The sequence below is a fragment of the Mauremys mutica genome, chromosome 3, assembly GCF_020497125.1.
Source record: "Mauremys mutica isolate MM-2020 ecotype Southern chromosome 3, ASM2049712v1, whole genome shotgun sequence".
In the NCBI taxonomy this organism is placed as follows: Eukaryota; Metazoa; Chordata; order Testudines; family Geoemydidae; genus Mauremys; species Mauremys mutica.
The window spans coordinates 84,039,344-84,059,848 of record NC_059074.1 but is presented as its reverse complement, the minus strand read 5'-3'; the positions used below and the strand labels follow the sequence as shown (position 1 = coordinate 84,059,848).

Sequence of the window (20,505 nt, the reverse complement as noted above, 5' to 3'; positions counted from 1 at the left end):
GAGTCCTGTGGCACCTTACAGACTAACAGACGTATTGGAGCATAAGCTTTTGTGGGTGAATACTCACTTCGTCAGATGCATGTAGTGGAAATTTCCAGTCTAGACTGATTCTTGCCTGCATATTTATACCTGCCTCTGGAAATTTCCATTACATTCATCTGATGAAGTGGGTATTCACCCACAAAAGTTCATGCTCCAATACATCTGTTAGTCTATAAGGTGCCCCAGGACTCTCGGTTGCTTTTTACAGCTCCAGCCTAACACAGCTATCCCTCTGGTACTTAAAAAGCCTAGTTAGTTCTCAAAGCCAAGCTGGTGTCTTAGCCGGTGCCTTTCAAGCATTTTCTTTCCACATTTTGCTGATTTTTAAAAAAATGTTTTAAATAAGGCAAGAGCTTTCTAAACCGTGGGACTAGCCTGGCAGGGCGCTGAGCAGGTGCAGAGAAAGAGAGAAGGTCCGTGGTGTTGCACTGGCGGCGGGTCGGGAAGCGGTGACACATGGTTACAAGGCGAGGATCGATGTAGGCTGCATGGCAGAGACCTGCGGACCGGGCTGCCTCAGCCGGACCCGCGCGCCCAGGTGAGCGAAGACCGACGCTAGGCCAAGCACGAGGAAAGCTGCTCCCAAACCGGGCGGCTGGAGGATGAGGGAGCGCGCGCGCACCGGAACGTGCTAGTCAGTGGGAAGCTGCTGGCCTACGGGGGAACAGTCCCTGACCGGGCGCGGGCCCCTTTCTAGAGAAGTCCGCGCATTCCCCCGCCGTGCGCGAGGGGAGGAGCCGGGCGGCTGAGGCGTTGGCGTTGGCGGAGGGGGCCGTTGCTGTTCGTTACAAAGGAGGCGGGGCTTGGGCTGCCGGCTCTCGGAACCTTCTCGCGGCCTCGCCGATTTGCTGCAGCTTTAACAGCCGAGAGGGACGTGCGGGCTGCTCGACGCCGTGACGCAGGTTCGTGCCCCTCCCAGGGGGGAGGAGAGCGCGGCCGGGCCGGGCCGGGCGCGCACCCTCCCTGAACGCTGCCTGCGGCTGCCGCTGGTGAGTGAGCCCCGCCGTGCCAAGCCGAGGCGGCCTCGCCGGGCTGCGGGAGCGGCTAGCGCAGGTCTCCCGGACGGGCTGCAAGAGCCTGTGCGGGACGTGTCTCACCCCCCGGGCAGGAAGGTCTCCCCGACGCCTGAGGCTGCTGCGGGCCGGGTGGCTAGAAACCCCCTCGCTGCCTGCTGGGCGAATGGTCTGGCCATGCAGCTTGGAAGGGGGCGATGGGCGGGAGCCGGCTCGCTGGAGCGCTGCCAGGGAGTGTCCTGAGCCTGACCCGACCCCCCATCGCCCGCCCCCGAAGGCGGGCCCTTCTCTCCACAGAGTCCGAGATAGCCCCTTGTCTTAGCGGTTTCCGACACACTCGAGCCAGCCCGTGTGCATGGCCCCCCGCACGCTGTAATGTGGGGACCACAGCCCCTGCTTGCACTGTCCTACATAGCACTTTACATCCTGGGGAGACTTCCAGCTTCAGGCTGCTTATGGGGCATGTCCTCCCCCCATCTATAAATGGGGAAACTGAGGTGTGGAAACTGAGGTGTGATTTGCTCAGTATTAGGGTAAACCAGGACCAGAAGCCGAGAGTAAAACCCTGGAGTCCTGGTTACCAGAGCCCTGTTCAAATACCTGCAATGACAATCGTATAGCCAAGATCCTCTTGATAAACTGCTCATTGTTTCAGAACATGTTTGGTTTTTTTTTTTTACTTTTGGATGTGATTTGATATGAAAGTTAAAATAAATAAATCAGCCCCAATTTAAAAAACAAAAACAAAAATAGATGCCAAAAGTCTATTATCCTAGTCTGGCCTGCCATTGAGCTCTGATCCTTTAATCTCCAGTGTGCTGTTCAGTGCTCATCTAGCTCCTTTCTGGTTATTTGATGTTTAATTAGAGACCCTAGTAGCTTTTCTGACTTTGTGATAAATTCTATACTTCAGATGTTCTCAAACTTTTTTCACTGTACCCATTTTTATACAGACAATGTCTTGTGGGCCACAATCCTCTCCCATTCACAAGTCTGGAAAAGAATTTCTCCCAGGTGGCAGTCATGCAAATCTATGTTACAATTACAACCATTGTTTCTATTTAAAATATCCTAATGCTGGATATTTTTATTGTTTTTATTATTTTTAGCTGTCCTAATAAATCTTAACAGCTGTAAATGAGGAGACAACTAACACCATGTAATTAGCCAGCTCTCTACAGACCATCAGCAAATACTACCTGGACCAAAATTTGTCTCATATTTGATCATATTAGAGAGACAAGTAGGTGAGGTAATATCTTTTTTGGCCCAACTACTCTTGGTGAGCGAGAGATTATTTTGAGTTACATAGAGCTCTTCATGTCTGGGAAAGATTTTCAGGGTGTCACAGCTAAATACAAGATTGAACAGAGAGAATATGTGCTAACTGCTTGTGCTAAACTGGCTGTTGGATCTTGTATTTAGCTGTGACACTGTGTACCTTTCTCAAGCCTGAAGAAGAGCTCTGTGTAGCTCAAAAGCTTCTCTCTTACCAACAGAAGTCGGTCCAATAAAAGATGTTGTCTCACCCACCTTGTCTCTCTAATATTCTGGGCCCAATATGGCTACAACTGAGATCATATTAGTGTGCCTTCCTGTTTTATATAATCTCCCTAGAGCAGGGGTTGGCAACCGGTGGCTCGCGGCTCGCCAGGGTAAGTACCCTGGCGGGCCGGCCCGGTTTGTTTATCTGCTGCGTCGGCAAGTTCGGCCGATCGCGGCTCCCACTGGCCGCGGTTCGCGGTCCCAGGCCAATGCGGGAGGCAGGAAGCGGCGCGAGCCGAGGGATGTTCTGGCCGCAGCTTCCTGCCTCCCGCATTGGCCTGGTACCGCGAACCGCGGCCAGTGGGAGCCGCGATCGGCCGAACTTGCCGACGCGGCAGATAAACAAACCGGGCCAGCCCGCCAGGGTGCTTACCCTGGCGAGCCGCGAGCCACCGGTTGCCGACCCCTGCCCTAGAGAGAGGCTTTTTTTTTTTTTTTTTTAAAACAACAAATATTATTAGGATCTTGCATCCAGAAAAGTAATGATACCATTGTGTTGCTATGAATGTATACAGTACCTAAATACCTACATGCATGTGCAGCTTCTGCAAGTTAATGTTGTTATGAGAACCATAAGTTTGAATTCCTTGACAATTGTTTAAACACGTAACCTTATTTTACATTTCTTATACGAAAGTTAACTATTTTTATGAATATCACAGGTAGCTAATATATTATATATGGGCAAATTAAAGTTGTTACTGTACAAAACATAACTGTTGCATTCACTGACCACTTTGTGCTTAAACATGCTGTTTTATTTGTTGCCTAAAAGTAGCTTTATTATTTTTGCATAATTTCATTCTTTTAGACCAGCGGTCGGCAACCTTTCAGAAGTGGTGTGCCAAGTCTTAATTTAGTCACTCTAATTTAAGGTTTCACATGCCAGTAATACATTTTAACGTTTTTAGAAGGTCTCTTTCTATACGTCTATAATATATAACTAAACTATTGTTGTATGTAAAGTAAATAAGGTTTTTAAAATGTTTAAGAAGTTTCATTTAAAATTAAATTAAAATGCAGAGCCCCTCACACTGGTAGCCAGGACCCGGGCAGCGTGAGTGGCACTGAAAATCAGCTTGCGTGCCGCCTTTGGCCTTGCCTACCCCTGTTTTAGACTCTGCCTGCAATACAGAATTTTACAAAAAAAAAAACAACCAAAAACCACACAGGTTGCTACCACTGGCTTAGCAGAACTGGTGTTTATATGGGTAAGGACCATCATATAAGGCTGCTCTGGCAGCTTCCACCATTTTTACCACTTGTTAGTGCTGTTTCTTTCATAACCACCTCTGGGCTGAGAATGAGCAGGGAAAGGTTTGAAAGAGAATTTTTCAGAAGTTGGAGCATGTGAAACTAGGGGTGAAATCATGCCCTTGAAGTCAATGGGAGTTTCACTATTGACTTCAGTGGGCCAAGATTTCATCATAGGTTCTAATAAAAGTCCCATCATAACCCTAAGGTATTTGTGAAAGTGAAAGCTAATAACTAAATTTTTTCTTTCCACTCACTTTTTTTTTTTCCAAGTTCCAAAAGACATTAGTTTCAGATGGGGCAGTCATTTTGGGTACTGAACAGCACGAGGCACATTGGTACTAAATAAATAATAATTGTCAAAAATAGTTTCCATTTCATGAAGTTTTTATAGCTGTTCTTAAGTATTTAAAAAACTTTGTTTTATTTGAAGGGAAAAAAGTATATGTCAGGATTATTGACTTTGTACAACTAGGTCAAAAGCTTCAGTTTTGCTGCAGAAATTCCTTAGTTCTGGAGTAAGTTGTAATACTTTGTTTTTTGTAATGCAAACCTCTAATAATGTTCCTTTTTTTTTTCCCCCCAATAATACTGTTTTACTCTTGTAGGTAACTCTTTTCCTGTTTGCAATAAAAATGGCAGAAGCAACTGCTGACCCTCCAGAGAAGCTTGTTATCCATTCTAAGGCTCACAGAGATACCATTCTAGCTAATTTTGCTGAACAAAGGAAAAAGAATTTTCTTTGTGATATCACTTTAATAGTAGAGGATGTGCACTTCAGAGCCCACAAAGCTTTACTTGCTGCCAGCAGTGAGTACTTTTCAATGATGTTTGTAGATGAGGGAGAGATAACCCAGTCAATTTATATGTTGGAGGGAATGGTTGCAGACACTTTTGGTGCACTACTGGAATTTATCTACACAGGTTATCTCCAGTCCAATGAAAAAAGTATGGAACAAATCTTGGCAACTGCACAACTCCTAAAAGTGAATGATTTAGTGCGGGCACATGCAGATTATCAGACCAGCCGTAGCCCAAATAATGTATTACCTCTCACATCTAGTAGTGGTGCTTCAGTAGTTGTCTTTGCAAATGACAAGAAAAATGGAGATCCACCAAAACGAAAACGAGGAAGACCAAGAAAAGTCAAGAATGTTCAAGAGGAAAAATTTGGGACAACTTCTGTTGAAGATGTGCAGCTAAGAGAGAACAATTCAGTGCAAAATAAACAAAATTTTATGAAAAAAGTTGCAGTGGAAGAAACAGTTGCTGCTGAACAAGTTCCAGTAAGGAAAGAAATGGAAGAAACTGAGCCAGCTTGTGGTTCAGAAGCTGCTGTAGATCTATCAGCTGAGAAGGATGAGAATTATGATCCTAAAACTCAAGGAATACAGAGCAATCAGAGTCGTTATAGCAAACGTAGGATACGGCGGTCTATCAAGCTAAAAGATTATAAACTTGTTGGTGATGAAGATGGAAAAGTATTGACAAAGAGAACTGATAGAAAAAGAAAACGCACAGGTTCTGAAGCTTGTTGCAAAGAATGTGGCAAAGTGTTTAAATATAATCACTTTTTAGCTATTCATCAGAGAAGTCATACAGGTAGGCATAAAAGACTACCTTTTTTGGGTTAGGGTATGGTAACTCGCTACAATTGGTTTGCATTGGAATTGTTCAAATGTTGCTTTATAACATGGTATTGCTAGACACACGCTGTATATATGGTGGTTAACCAAGATTTTGTTTCTACTATTTTACTTAATTCTCACCTTCAGAGATTATAAACTTTGTAGTTTGCACACTGGTTGCTATCTAGTTAATTTTTTTCCAATGAAAAAATATTAAATTTGATATTGGCAGTGCCTAGACAATGATACTTACAAAATGATTTATTTTGAATGGTTGCTATAAGGAAGCTTGGTTTTTTTCTGTATTAATCCTCCTGGTCTACTGAAAATTCATTTTTTAATTGTGATAATGTACTAGTAGTAAGATGCATTACAACTTAGAATATTTACTTATACATTTATTAGCAATAACTCTTTGCTATTTACAGTCTTGGTGCTTTATTTTTAGGAGAACGCCCTTTTAAATGCAATGAATGTGGTAAAGGCTTTTCCCAGAAGCACTCTCTTCAGGTTCATGAGCGGATGCATACTGGAGAGCGACCATATACCTGTACTGTCTGTAGTAAGGCTTTAACAACAAAACATTCTCTTTTGGAACACATGAGCCTACACACAGGTAAGTAATCAAAGACCAATATAATCTAACTATATTAGGTATTAGACATTTCAAAACAAACATTTCTGCTCAGTATTTTCTTTTTAAAGTAAGTGTTAGCTACCTTACAGCATAAGAGTCTGTTATACAGAAATGTTAGTTATGTTTTTAGCTTAATTTTTGGAATTTAATTATTTGTATTTTTAGGAATATTAATTTTTATTACAGGACAGAAGGCTTTTACATGTGATCAGTGTGGGAAGTATTTTAGCCAAAAGAGACAACTGAAGAGTCATTACCGAGTGCACACAGGTATAACAAGGCTGGTGGGGGAGGACGGGCGGGCTGCCTGACTTTCTCCCCCTTCTCCCTTCCCCTGTTATGATCAGTTAGGCTGTCATCTGGTCACCAGAGATAAGTAGTACCATCACTGTTTGTTGTCAATATTGTGCTTTGTGTTGTTCCCCTACTCCTCTGGCTGAATGGTATTGATAGCTTTAAAAGGAGTCCCTACCAATTTTGTTCTAGAAAGATGATGGCTGGATAATAGGCATGTAAAGTGGAGAGGAACTAAGGAATCACAAAGCTCCAAAAGAAAAGTGGTAGATTCCTGATGGGGATCAGGAGTTAAAACAACCAGTATCCTTTCTTCAGTGATAGACTATCAGGGTTGGAAGGGACCTCAGGGGGTCATCTAGTCCAACCCCCTGCTCAAAGCAGGACCAATCCCCAATTTTTGCCCCAGATCCCTAAATGGCCCCCTCAAGGATTGAACTCACAACCCTGGGTTTAGCAGGCCAATGCTCAAACCACTGAGCTATCTCCGCCCAAATGGAATAGAATAATGCCGCATTTCTAGTGATGTGCAGGAACAGAAGTAACTGGTGAATTGTTGTCTTTATATATTATATTAAAGTGGTTATTTTACAGGGAAGTGCTTTAACAAAGATCACTGAAGAAATACAGGGGATCACTTTTGCACTGACACTTTTTTTATTATTGCGACAAGGCCATTCATTGCCGGAATGTAACCAGTGTCATCGCAAATTCATGGATGCAGCTCAATTAAAGAAACATCTAAGAACACATACAGGTATACATTACACACCAGTTTTCTTTCAAGGAATGCTAAGACTAACTTGTTGGCTGTGATGGGTTCACATAGCCCATCCCTGGTTGGCAGGGAGACATCCATTAAGTGTGCAGTGATGTCCTGGCTCCTGGTGAGGAGGTATGCCCCCTAGGAATGGCCACAGGTATTTGTAACCAGTGCAAAAGAGAGGGTCATGTGGAGGCAGCCTAAAAGCAATGCCTATTATAAGATTGGCTGCTTTTCTCACAGAGAAACAGTGGTACAGTTCTGGGTGAGGACTAGGTCAGGCTGATGGAGAGCCAGGTGGTGGTAGGAACCTACTCACTGCAACCCAAGAACAGAGAGAGCTGCTCCCAGAGGTCTTGAGGGATGGATTATTTGTGAACCCTGGTGACCAGTACAAGTGTTACTTTTTATTATGTTTTAATGAACTTGACTTTGAGACGGGGGAACATAATTTGAAATACATAGGATGTATGTTGCTTGGAGAGTTGGAGGGCAAGCTGAGGCAAACTGACTCTCCCATGATCATTAAGCATAACCTTCCAAGAAAGGTTTCAGAGTAGCAGCCGTGTTAGTCTGTATCCGCAAAAAAAAACAGGAGTACTTGTGGCACCTTAAAGACTAACAAATTTATTTTAGCATGAGCTTTCGTGATGCATCCGAAGAAGTGAGCTTTAGCTCACGAAAGCTCATGCTAAAATAAATTTGTTAGTCTTTAAGGTGCCACAAGTACTCCTGTTTTTTTTTTCTTCCAAGAAAGTAATTCATGTTGAAGGTCACGTTTGGAAGGTCACCTGCAAAGATTTCTTTTAAAATCATTATAATTCTCTTGTAAGAATTACAAAAGGCAAAAACATACTATTATTCTAAAAATGTATTTTGTGCTTGAACAAAATTAGACTCTATACTACCTCAAGATCCGTAGAAATCTCAGTTTTAGACTTCCTGCTTCCTGTGATGGTCCAAGGACACCACAAATACCATAAACAATGGGAATTAAAATAAAGGTTATAATGTAACGAATTTCAAACCCTTATGGTACCTGTGCGTTCTTTATCAGGTTTTTCTGCCCCTTGGAGTAACGAGAAAGTAATTCAAAATATAGTGCTAGTTATACCTTTAAATAGTAATATTAACAGCAGATTCAACTTTTTCTTTTTCTGGAATTTTACAAGCATGTTTTTGAATTACAAAGGTTTTGCTACATTTATCTTCGTGGAGGTTTAGATTTGCAAATTTACCATGGAAAATTTAATTTTAAATGATAGAAAAATGAAAACATACTATGCAACTTCAGATTTGCATAACTTCTCATAGTTTCTCTATCTTTGACAGGGGAAAATTGCTTTTATAAATAAGGATACCCTTAAACATTTGCTTTTTGCAATTCCCTACGTATGTATAGTGTGTGAGATATTGGGTCAATGCTTGCTTTCTCATTTTTTAGAAAAAGGTATATGCAGGGATTATTTTCATTTGCACTATTGTGGTCATTGCATTTTCTTTCTAGGACAGCATGCTGTGCTGTTAGAGTAAGACTTGTTGGTAGCACTTCAGTTGTTAGTGGCTGCTATAGCACTGTAAATATAGCAAGGGGATGAGTGTGCAGTGAGAAGTAAGAGGAAGAGGCATAGTATCAAGGTCAGGGTTAAAAACAATGTAATTGAGAAGTTTTAGTGTTGTCTCAAGAAAAGGCAGGCCAGGCATCGGAAATAGCAGCTGAGAGAGGTTAACAGATTTGGCCCTTCTCCAAAGATGAAAAGAACAAGAAAAAATGACCCTTATTTTTGGTTTTTGAACGTACTGTTCTGCTGTGACAACATTTCTGAAAACTTGTGCACAGTGGAAGCTGGTTATATCACTCGCTATTTGGTTTGGGGTCATGTGGTGATCCCTGATCTATTACATGTCTAGAAATATCTAGGCCAGGGGTGGGCAAACTTGTTGGCCCAAGGGCCACATCTGGGTGGGAAATTGTAGGAAGGGCCATGAATGTAGGGCTGGGGTAGGGGGTTGGGGTTCAGGAGGGGTGCAGGGTATGGTGGGGGGCTCAGGCCAGAGGGTTGTGGTGCAGGAGGGGGTTGGGGTGTGGCAGCAGCCTCAGGACAAGGGGTTGGGGTGCAGGGTGCAGCAGGGGGCTCAGGGCAAGGGGTTGGGATGCAGGAGGGGTGCGGCAGGGAGCTAAGGGAAGGGGGTTGGGGAGCTCAGAGCATGGGGTTGGGGTGCAGGAGTGGGTTGGGGTGTGGTCTCCGGCCCAGTGCCACTTACCTTGAGTGGCTCCAGGGTGGCAGCAGTGCGCAGCCGGGCTAAGGCAGGCTCCCTGGAGGTACCACCCCAGGAGCTCTTCTTGGCTGCAGTTCTGACCAATGGGAGCTGTGGGGGGCGGTTCCCGCAGGTGAGGGCAGCGCACAGAGCCCTCTGCGCCCCCCCACCACAGGGGTTGCAGGGACGTGGTGCCAGCCGCTTCCGGGAGCGGCGTGGGGCCAGGGCGGGCAGGCAGGCAGCCTGCCTTAGCCCCGCTGCGCCATGGGGCTGGCAATCCCATGGGCCGGATTGAAAGCCCTGATGGAATGGATCTGGCCTGCGGGCCGTAGTTTACCCTCCCCTGATCTAGGCACTACAGGGAAATGTTATGTTACTTTCTGTTCACTTTCTTTGCTTTGCCAGTTTGTGACATTGTTTTGCTATTATGCAGCTTTTTGTCATTGCATTTAATCCCTCTGGCTAGCTCCATGTAAGAAGAGTAATTCAGTACACAGTAAAATCCCAATTTACCCAAACTCCCTGTTAACTAAAGTTCCTTTGTATTCCTTGGAGTTGGCACTGCTTCACAGTGGTCAAAGTGTGTTACTGTCTAACTTAGGGGCTGGCAAACTTTTTGGCCTGAGGGCCACATAGGGTTTAGTAAATTGTATTGAGGGCCAATTAGGGGAGGGGATCGTGGCCCGGCCCCCACCTCCTATCTGCCCCCACACACACCCCCAGGACTCCTGCCCCATCCAACACCCCCTGTTCCCTGACGGCCCCTCTGGGACCCCTGCTCCATCCACACCCACCTTCTCCCTGGACCCCTGCTACCTCATGCAACTCCTCCTCTCATTCCTCACAGCCCTTCCAGGACCCCTGCCCCATCCAACCATCCCTTCTCCTTGTCCCCTGACTGCCCGTGGAACTCCTGCCCCCTGCCACCGCATCCAATCCCCCCTCCTTCCTGACTGCCCCCCAAGAACCCCTGCCACCATTCAACCCTCTGTTTTCCCCTCGACTACTATCCACATCCACACCCCTGACCACCACCCCGAACTCCCCTGCCCTCTATGCAACCCCCTCACTCTCTGTCCCCTTATCGCAGTGCCTGGAGCACTGATGGCTGGCAGCGCTACAGCCATGCTGCCTGGCTGGAGCCGGGCCACACTGCCACTGCCACCACGCAGCACAGAGCACCAGGTCAGGCCAAGCTCTGAGGCTGCGCTGCCCCAGGAGCTCAAAGCCCTGCCGCCCAGAGCACTGCGCTGGCAGCGGAGCGAGCGAGCTGAGGCTGCAGGGGATGGGGGACAGCAGGGGAGGGGCTGGGGGCTAGCCTCCCAGGCCAGGAGCTCGGAGGCTGGGCAGGACGTCCAGCCCGCAAGCCGTAGTTTGCCCACCCCGGTCTAGCTGGATTGTAGCCTCTTTGAAAGCCATGCTTTCTCACACTAGAAGCAAAATAATTTAACTTTGTTTATTCCTGAGTTAGCAAGCATGAATAACTTGCTTTTACACTTGTTAGTGTGCACAGTGGTGATTTCTTAGAACTTACTGTAATTATGAGCAGGCAGTATGACCTATTGGATAGAGCATAGGAGCTCTGGAGACCTGGGTTCTATTCCAGGCTCAGCCACTGGTCACCTGGATGACCTTGAGCAAGTCAATTCACTGCTTTCCCTCAGTTTCCTCATCTGTAATATGCAGCTAATGATACTTAAAGTGCTTTTAGATGTACTGATGAAAAGTGCTATATGAGAGCCTGTTGGAGGTATTGATTATTACAATAATTATAACTTATGAGTGTACTTCAAACTATCTTTTTTTTTGTAGGTGAGAAGCCATTTACTTGTGAAATCTGTGGCAAGTCATTCACAGCAAAAAGTTCTCTTCAGACTCACATCAGAATCCACAGGTACAGTATAGTTTTGCTATTTATTTAGGAAGTTTTAACAGGTTTAAAATTCTTGCCATATAAATGTCAAAGATAAAACAATCATTGCAACAGTGAACTTTTGTTTAGAGAAATATACAGTAATATAATGATTGGCTCTCTATTTAACAGGTTGTTACCTTATTACAGAATGAGCATCTTTACGCTACCCAAGATGTGCATGATTTTTATTAAATTGAGTGAATCTCTGATATGCAACTTCTAATCAAGTAGCTGTCATATATGGGTTATATGACACTAATAACCATTGCTCCTTAGCTGCACTTACTTGATGTGTGGGTACTGATTGATTACTAAATGCTGTGAATACCATGTATTTGTTTTTTATTAAAATTTATTAGCATATTTGAATCAATGTAAAATTTTACAGATTTTAATGAGGAAATTAATAAGTCCTATATCATATTTTTTCATGGTGGTTTTTACATTTTGAAGTGTTAGTAGGTAGTATTATAACTAATCTGGGCATGCTGTAAAGCTCTCCTCTCTGACAGAGCATTTCCACTATAATTGATGTGGTAGTGGTGGTGATTTTAACCAGAGGAGAGTAGGAAAGTCTCTTAAGTACACTAGTGACCTTGTCATGTAGTTTTAATTTATCTGGCAATCTTTTAGGTTCTACAGAAAACCCAAGTAAGTTAAAGCCAGTAATTTAGGTTGCATTTTTTAGAATGGATGTGATTTCTTTCCTAGTACAGTATTACAAGCAACACCTACGATTTCTATAGCTGAGAGATTAGGTCAGGAGGTGGGGGGGAATTCTTTTCAGTTTTATTTGGTACATTTGACAACATTGTGCATAAGCAGTTTCACTATAGTCAGTTTCTCCTGTTGCATTTGCAGATCTCTCAGTTAAAGAGGAGAAAAAAAATTAAACAAAATGGGTACACTTGTGTTTTAAAAGTCAGGTGTTCTTGTTTATCACAGATTCCTTGTTAATTTGAGGTATCAGACCTTACACCTGAAATTGATGTCATGATATATGGCATACATCTGCTTTATTTTATGTTTTTTTCACTTTAAAATCACAATGTACTGGATTAATTTTAATAGTAAACTTGTAACACTGTTCAGATGATAGATGCACAATTTCTAATTTTGTATTTGATTACTGCATGAGTAAATGTTATGAAGGTTCAGAAACATTTTGCTTTTGGAAGAGGGTTTTAGTGCTCACGAAATATGCCAGGTTAACAGTTAGTTGGCTCTTAATTTATTCATAAACTGTTAGTATGAGTTAGTGGAAGTGCAAGCTTCCTATCAAGTTTCCTCGGTAGCATCTCGTCATTTGATATTTCAGTCATCATGTACTTACTACCCAATTCAGCTACATGGTTCAGTGTTACAATTGCTGTTTTAAAGTACCAAAGGTCATAAGTTTGTTCCACTGCAGTAATTAAAAACGCCCAGCACTGTGAGGCCCTGAGTTCTAGTGTTACTGCAATACAAATCTTTTTTTTAAGTGGAGAAAACTACTATTTAATTACCTCAAAAGGGTGTTTTGAGGTTATATTCATGTTTGCAAAGTGTTAAAATACTGCTACGAAGAGCTCCATAGAAAAGTATATAAATAAATCCTTTATATCAGAAATAGCCAATAAGGGTCTCAGTGCCACTTCTGAAGATGGGGTGTTGTGTGTGGTAAGCGTGGACACTGCAGGGACTGAAATTTGATCACCCGTTTATTTCACATAAGCAACTAAACAGCAGTTGCAGTAATGCATTTTGGTCTTCACTGACTTGAGCTGTATTCTAAACAGTGATGTCTAAAGCTCTGTATGCTGTTGCCAATGTCCTGATCTTCCATTCTCATGGAAACATGTTTTAATCTGATCCTGCCAAATTATTCTATGAGATACTGTTGTGTGAAAGTTCAAAAATTAAGTTTACATATTTCCCATTGTTCTTGCATTAAAGTTTGTCAAATTCCTTTTGAAAGCTTGAGGAGATTCCATCTAATATAGGGCAGGGGCTGTCTTTATTTTTGTATATTTTATGGCATTGAGTACACTGTCAGCACAAGACAAATAGTGATACCAAAAAATGTATAGGCTTCTCTATGAGAGCAGAAGCAAGTTATTACAATCATAACTGTTACCTGATCATTTTCCTGCATGGCTTCTGTTGAGACAGTTTCCTTAAATTAATCCCTGTAACAAGTCTATAGCAGAGTTTTTGAACATAATACAAATTTATGTAAAATGTAAACTATTACATTTGGCCTCAAGTGTTTGATATAGATTATAATGCCTTGTTGTAATCTTATGGTGTTGGGCTATTAGTGCTTGTTTTGGCATAAAAACCTCAAAAGAGAAATTTTTAGGATTTACTGTGTGCAATCTGACCAATTTATTTCCAACATGGAAGTATAAATATTTCATGTTCTTTACAGTATTTTCAAATGTGTGTTAAAATGTGCATTGTTTACATAGAATTCTGCTTAACACTTTAAAGCAAAAAATGCAATAAATTGTGGAGAAAATTAGGCAGAGAGCTGGGGGAAGGCTTACTGTAGGTAGACTTGGGGTGATAAACTGTCTTAAATTTTAGACTAATTTTTGCAGAAATAACTTATGATAGCTTTCCTCTGTTTTAAAAACAAACAAACAAAAGAACCCTGTTAAACCCCGTTTACATTCCAACATCGATGCTACCTGGTTTTTTAAAGATAAAAGTACACAGCACTAACGTCACCTCACATCCATATGACTACAAGCCATGTATCGCATAAAGGAACCTCATAAAAATTGAGACCATTAGAGGGCTGTTATGAGGCAGACAATAAAAATCCCATCCGATTACAGCAAAACCTATTCTTTTCTTCCTAGGCCGTGTGTCCAGAAATTAGGCTTTAGATATTTTTCAGTCAAAATTAAAAATAGTTGAAGGGACAAAATAAATGCAAATTAAAATTAATCCTTAATGATAGATGCTAGTAAAGATATAAAATAGATGAATTCTCCAGTTTTTATGTCCCTCCCCCCATTTTGTCAAACCAGGGCTTCATAAAACTGAAAACTTCAATATTTCTGTATGAAGGCAGTCCTGTTGTTAACTCTTGAATGTGAACAAATTAGAGGAAACTTTGTCATATTGTGCAATTCTTAAAAGCAGAATGTAGAAAATGTAGCACTGAATATTTTTCTTACATGACTGCCTGTAAGCACTACTATAGTATAGCAGAGATTATTATTATTATTTATTAGTGGTGGTGATGGTATTATATTTGTGATGAGGTATATACCAGGTAATACCTTGCAGAAAGCAGTAGTCTCAGAATTAGTATTTCTGATTAAGTAAAATATTCTCTTACAGAGGAGAAAAGCCATATTCTTGTGGTATATGTGGAAAATGTTTCTCGGATTCCAGTGCAAAGAGGAGACACTGTATCTTACACACAGGCAAAAAGCCTTTCTCCTGCCCAGAGTGTAATTTGCAGTTTGCACGCTTGGACAATTTGAAGTCTCATTTGAAAATTCACAGCAAAGAAAAACAATTGCAAGAATCAAACAGTGCTCCTAGCAGCAGCAATAGCTCAGAGGAGGTCAGAAACATTCTTCAGCTGCAGCAATATCAACTGTCCACATCTGGAGGACAAGAGATTCAGTTGCTTGTCACAGATTCAGTACATAACATAAATTTTATACCTGGTCATAATCAAGGTATTAGTATTGTTACTGCTGAGAACTCCCAAAATATGACAACAGGCCAGGCTGCTAATCTTGCGCTACTCACTCAGCCACCACAACAGCTGCAGAACTTGCTTCTTGCAGCCCAGCAGGAACAAGTAGAACAAATCCAAAGTATCAATATGATGGAGAACCAAATAGAGACTACACAATCTGAACAAATGCATGTCATCACTCTTTCAAAGGAAGCACTGGCACATCTTCATGCCCATCAGGGGCAAACTGAAGAACTTGATCTAGCAGCAGGAGCTCAGCACATGCAGCTGGCCCAGGAACCTAGTCGTCAGTCTCATACTAACCAAGATGCAGTCCAATCCCATCAAATTAGTGAAGAACAGAACCAAAATGTACACATTTCTGAATCACATCCGCAATCTTTGTCCATAAACCACCCATCTCATGAGCATCAGATTCAAGGTCAGGCTTTTTGAAATACACGTTAGCATTGCTTCCTTTTAAATACTTGTTTGCCTTCAGAGAACTGGGCTGGAGTGTGCTGTTCAATGACCTATGTATATCACATTTCATTTGCTGCAGAAGATTATCTATTTGAAGTTGTATTTTTTGGTGATCTTGATGGATAGCTTTGTTTCCTTTATTTTAATCTGTTTATTTTTAGGGTTTTATTACTCTAGAAGTCTGCTGATCAACAAGCATGGCTTCTCTGCAGGGGTCAAAATGACTATTATCTGAACTATAAATGTCAAGGTAACCAATTTTTTTTTCCCCACAACATTGATACCACATGTCTTATATTTAATGAGCCTTCTCTCTCTAGGTAAATATATAATTTTCAGTGTGACCATTCCCTTAAGTGCATTTTAATTAATTGAATACCAAATTTGCTCATGCTTTTGATTTAAATTGATGCACTCATAGACTGGCTCTGGTTCCCTTTCTTTTTACTGTGTTGTACAATTCCTGCTCCCCAAACAAATGTTTAAATCGGTGCACTTAATGTAGAGGCAATGAGATATAGTGGCTAGATAGACTACTGGAAAGCTTGAGTGCTGTGCTATTGGCACTGCTACTGACTTGTGTGACCTTGGGCAAGACGCTTAACCTCTCAGTGCCTTAGTTTCCTCATCTACAAAATGGGGATAATGCTTAACCACCTTTGCAAAGCACTTTGAAGATCTTCTAATGTAAGGTGCTATAGATGTGCAAAGTGTGTGGTTGGGTTTTTTTCCTGACAAGACAGTCTTAGTTTAGAAGCCAGTTTATATTTTAAAATCATTATTTTTATATTTTGAAAGCAGAATGTCACATTACTTTAATATAAGGTAGTAATTATTCTTTGTTGTGACTGAAACAATGAATAAAATCACTCCAGAACATGAGCTATAAAATGGCGCATCTCTTAATAGATTTTAAAAACAGTGCAACTTTTTGTTGACTAGATTAAATGTGTGCAGTTTACATTACTAATGCCTGACTTCTAGTGAAGAATTGCTGAAATGGTATTGAAAAGACATCCCAGAAAGAAAAGATGGGGAAGAGCATGGCTCTACAGCTTGGGGTTCAGTTACTAATGATCTGTTACTTAATGCACTGGTATGTAAAAATCCTGATTAAAATATCATATGGCCAGCTACAGCAGTTTGAATGCTGAGGTTAAAAATGTCAGGTGATTTAAATAGGTATCTTGTATTTCTAGTTTTAAACATGACAAAAACCAACTTCTATCCTTAATATTTGTTAGGAAACTTCCTTTGAAAAAAATCTATGTAACTGGCTATATGCACCATTGGCTAGACAGAAAGCCATTGGTATGAATTTTCATTTCTGAGCATTTGCTTTGTATCTTTCAGCTAGCTACTGAGAATGTGTTACTGTAATTTGGGTAAAAAGTATATCAGTTTCTCCGTGGAGCTATACCAACTTTTAAGTAAGTTGATGCGAGGAGGGGAGACAATGGGGGAGGGGAGAAACCAATTTTACCTCCAGCTGTAAATCTATTGTATTGATTAATCTGATTCATTACCTAAATTCCCTCCCAAAATGGAAAAATACTGTCTATATATGTAATGTAGAAAACCATTAACAAAAGAGAAATAGAATATAATGTAACTGTAATCCAGAAGCTAAAGATTTTGATGTTGCAAGAACCTAAAGAAAAAATAAAATTAAACTATCTCTTTTGTCTGGGGAAAATATTATTTAACATTTTACATAGTGAAATTGTTCTTCTTGTTATACCATTGCAAAATAAAATTTGAGTCTTAAATATTGCAGCATATATAAAATGGTGTCTCAAGTTTTCAGTTTACAATTGTATGGTGCTTCCCCTAGAGAAGCTTTAACGACTTTTATAACCTACATTTCTGGTTTATTCAGGATTGAGACATGCTTATTATTATGTAAATTCCTAAATGTTTTGCAGAGCAAACTGGTCACAGCTTTCTGAGATTAAATTCTAGAAGTTTGTATAATGAAAAAACGCTGGTTATTCAAGTTCAAGAAAGAGCATATATATTGAGTTTTTATCTAAAAAGTCACTCGCGATAGTACAAACTTATGGTAGTGGTTACTAGATATTGCCTGCACAAGAAGAGGGTTTCATTTTTATTGCATATATTTCAACAATTTGTAAAACTAAGAACTGAGCAGGCTATGAAAAGACCACCATGTGTGGATAGCAGGACAATGAGTCTCACTAATTTTGCTTTGTCTGTTGCTTTAAAAAATTGCTGTCAGAGTCCTTTTTTTCTGCTTGTTCCTGAGGATGGGAATCCAGGTCTTTCTCATTTCCTTTAATTCTACCTTTCTCTTTACCACTAATTTTTTAATAGTAATTTCCACCCTGGAAAGAAATTAGTACAACTTACTGCATGTATGCCTGAATCTTTTTGAAAATAATGCCTAATGCATTTGACTCTTGGACCTGGAAAAAGCCCCGTTAGCTTCAGCTCAGAATGACTCCCTGGTTATACCTGGCTAATGCATCAGGTAGAGTTTTTAAAAAAAAAAAAAAAAAAAAAAAAAAAATTCTCCAAATATTTCTGCCGTCAAACTAGTACTTTTTTTTTTTTTAGTATGACTTAACTACCTTACATACTGTTCAGTCTTGGTAAAAATGAGAGAGACTCGCCATGCTAAAATGAGTTTTTGGTTTTGGGATGTTGTCAGGATAATATTCCCATAATTAAGGTAAATGTAATATGCATAGGTACCACACTAGTGTATAGAAGATTAGAAGCAGCAAAGAATCCTGTGGCACCTTATAGACTAACAGACGTTTTGCAGCATGAGCTTTCGTGGGTGAATACCCACTTCTTCGGATGCAAGTGCAAAAGAAGAAGTGGGTATTCACCCACGAAAGCTCATGCTGCAAAACGTCTGTTAGTCTATAAGGTGCCACAGGATTCTTTGCTGCTTCTACAGAACCAGACTAACACGGCTACCCCTCTGATACTAGAAGATTAGAATTCCATTTTGAGATTCTGGTCTCTGCTAAAATCACTCTAACTTAAGCTTTTGTTTTGTCATTATTTTCACAACTTTGCTTCTTTAAAGGGACACAGTCAGATTTTATATATATATATATATATATATATATATTTTTTTTTTAAATGTCCTTATGTGATTGCAGGTTCAAGCCTTTCACCAAGAATCAGTCCTATACAGTTCAAACACAGCTGGCAGTAGAAGATGCCTGTTGCTTTTACTCAATTTGTAAAATATCTAGCACACTTGGATGCTATGTAAACAGTAATACTTGTACTGGTAGAGATTGTCCTTCAAATGTCAAGCTTTTAAAAAAAATTCTTCTCCATCTTGGAAAACCCTCCAGGTGAAAATTAAATATAAAATGGTGCTTTCACTGGCAGCAATTCTTCTACTATTTTAAGGTTGTATTTGAGCTATTGTTCAGTGTGTATTTTCTACTAATTTGCTACTACCATCCATGCAACAGTGGCACAGGAGAATCTCTTTAATATCATGATCAAAAAAAAGGTTTCAAGAATATACTGTGGAGGGGTGGGTGGGGTTCCATTTAGGAACACACAAATTACCAGATCAGAACAGAAGGCCCTCTAATGCAGCATCCTGTTTCCAACTGTGGGTAGCACCAGTTGCTTCATAGGATTCGGTACAAGAATGGGATAACCATCCCATTAATGAAAGTTTCATCCTAACCTCCATTATGTAGAGGTTTGCTTTTAAAACTCTGGTATTCTTGTTTACTTATTCATTCTTTTGTAATTCTGGATGTTCTTGTTACCTATATAAATGACAAGTTTTTTGTTCTTGAATCCCACCAAGTTCTTGACTTCAGGGATATCCTATGACATTGAGTTCCACGGGCTAATTTTGTTGTCTGAAAAAGTATTTCAGTTGAAATTTGTTGCCCGTGAATTTCATTGACTGTCTTCTTGTTCTTGCATTATAAACGTCTGATCTACCTTCTCTCTACTTTTCATTCTTTTAAAAACAAGTACTGTACAGCAGAATTTCTTCAGTATCCACAAAGAAGCAGGTTGCCAAGGGAATTTTTTTTTGCATATGTAGATTTTTATTCCAGTAAACAATTCAGACCTATACCTTATTATGAATAGGCCTGCAAGACAACGAATGCCAGGTGTGCCATTCTTGAAATGGATCATTGAAATGTGTTGAGCTGAATTTTTTTCCTGTCAGTCATCCTGATTTAACATTTGCTATTTAGCAAAGTGCTGAAATGGATTGTACTGTATGTAATTTGCAAAATGATGAGTCTGAAAAGTGCTATATAAAACCAGATTCCATCTTTCTCTTGTAACATAGAGGAGTGAGTACTTATTTAAAAAAAAAAAAAAGTATTGTTTATAAGAGTGCTATTATAGTAACAATCTAGAATTGTCATACTTTGGTAATGCACAGATGATAATAGTTACACTTCTTTGGTTAATTTGTTACCCTTTCTCTGTGTTCTTTATTCTTTTGATTTAAAAGGGGGGGGCAGTATGTCTGTAACTATAATTACATCGCGTGTGTGTGTGGATAGATAAAAATTACCTTGGTCACTGCCCTTGGCACCAAGAGGGTCACGTTATTTGTTGGGCTGCTGTATCGCCAGTGCTGACGTGATTGCTAGCGCTGAGGCCTGAGCATCAGGCAGAGGTGTCTCTGGTGCCAGCTGCTGAAAGGGGGCGAAGGATGCTGACACGACTGATGCCGGCCTGGATCTCAATGCCTGGCACTGACCCTAGGCTTGATAGGCCCAGGGACTTCAAAAGGGCCACAGAGCTGGTGGTTGCCATTGAGGTGGCCACGGCGCCGGAAGAGGCTGGCGGTTTTGCCAGGTTCTAGACCTCTTGCTACTGGACCTATCTGAACGATAGGACTCCACCTCAGACTCCGAGGTCTCTGAAGAGGAAGACCACGTAAGAGCGGTACTGGGTGGTGCCAGGCCTCTGGCTGTTGGTGCCATCTCCCCACTTGGGCGGCCAGCACCGGGGAATGGCG

The 20,505-nt window shown here is 41.2% G+C and overlaps 1 protein-coding gene across 4 annotated transcripts; it reads left to right on the top strand.

The window, feature by feature from the left end:
• Nucleotides 1-831: 831 nt before the first annotated feature.
• ZBTB24 (zinc finger and BTB domain containing 24) lies at nucleotides 832-17,960 on the top strand. 4 transcript variants are annotated; one of them, XM_045009551.1, is made up of 8 exons: nucleotides 911-1,031; nucleotides 4,463-4,664; nucleotides 4,779-5,456; nucleotides 5,931-6,098; nucleotides 6,306-6,389; nucleotides 7,087-7,170; nucleotides 11,248-11,329; nucleotides 14,684-17,960. In XM_045009551.1, the coding sequence occupies exons 2-8, from the start codon at nucleotides 4,490-4,492 to the stop codon at nucleotides 15,486-15,488; spliced, it is 2,076 nt and encodes a 691-aa protein (XP_044865486.1). In that variant the 5' UTR covers nucleotides 911-1,031; nucleotides 4,463-4,489; the 3' UTR covers nucleotides 15,489-17,960. The 4 variants fall into 4 exon arrangements, with proteins under 4 accessions (XP_044865485.1, XP_044865487.1, XP_044865483.1 ...); XM_045009550.1 differs by having other exon boundaries at nucleotides 832-944; nucleotides 4,463-5,456; XM_045009548.1 differs by having other exon boundaries at nucleotides 910-1,031; nucleotides 4,463-5,456.
• Nucleotides 17,961-20,505: the final 2,545 nt, after the last annotated feature.

Bases quoted from the DNA above. Each gene is read 5' to 3' on its own strand.
- ZBTB24 (XM_045009550.1), top strand. From the start codon at position 4,490: ATGGCAGAAGCAACTGCTGACCCTCCAGAGAAGCTTGTTATCCATTCT. The intron at 5,457-5,930 runs GTAGGCATAAAA...CTTTATTTTTAG, and splicing joins TCATCAGAGAAGTCATACAG to GAGAACGCCCTTTTAAATGC. The intron at 6,390-7,086 runs GTATAACAAGGC...TATTGCGACAAG, and splicing joins TCATTACCGAGTGCACACAG to GCCATTCATTGCCGGAATGT.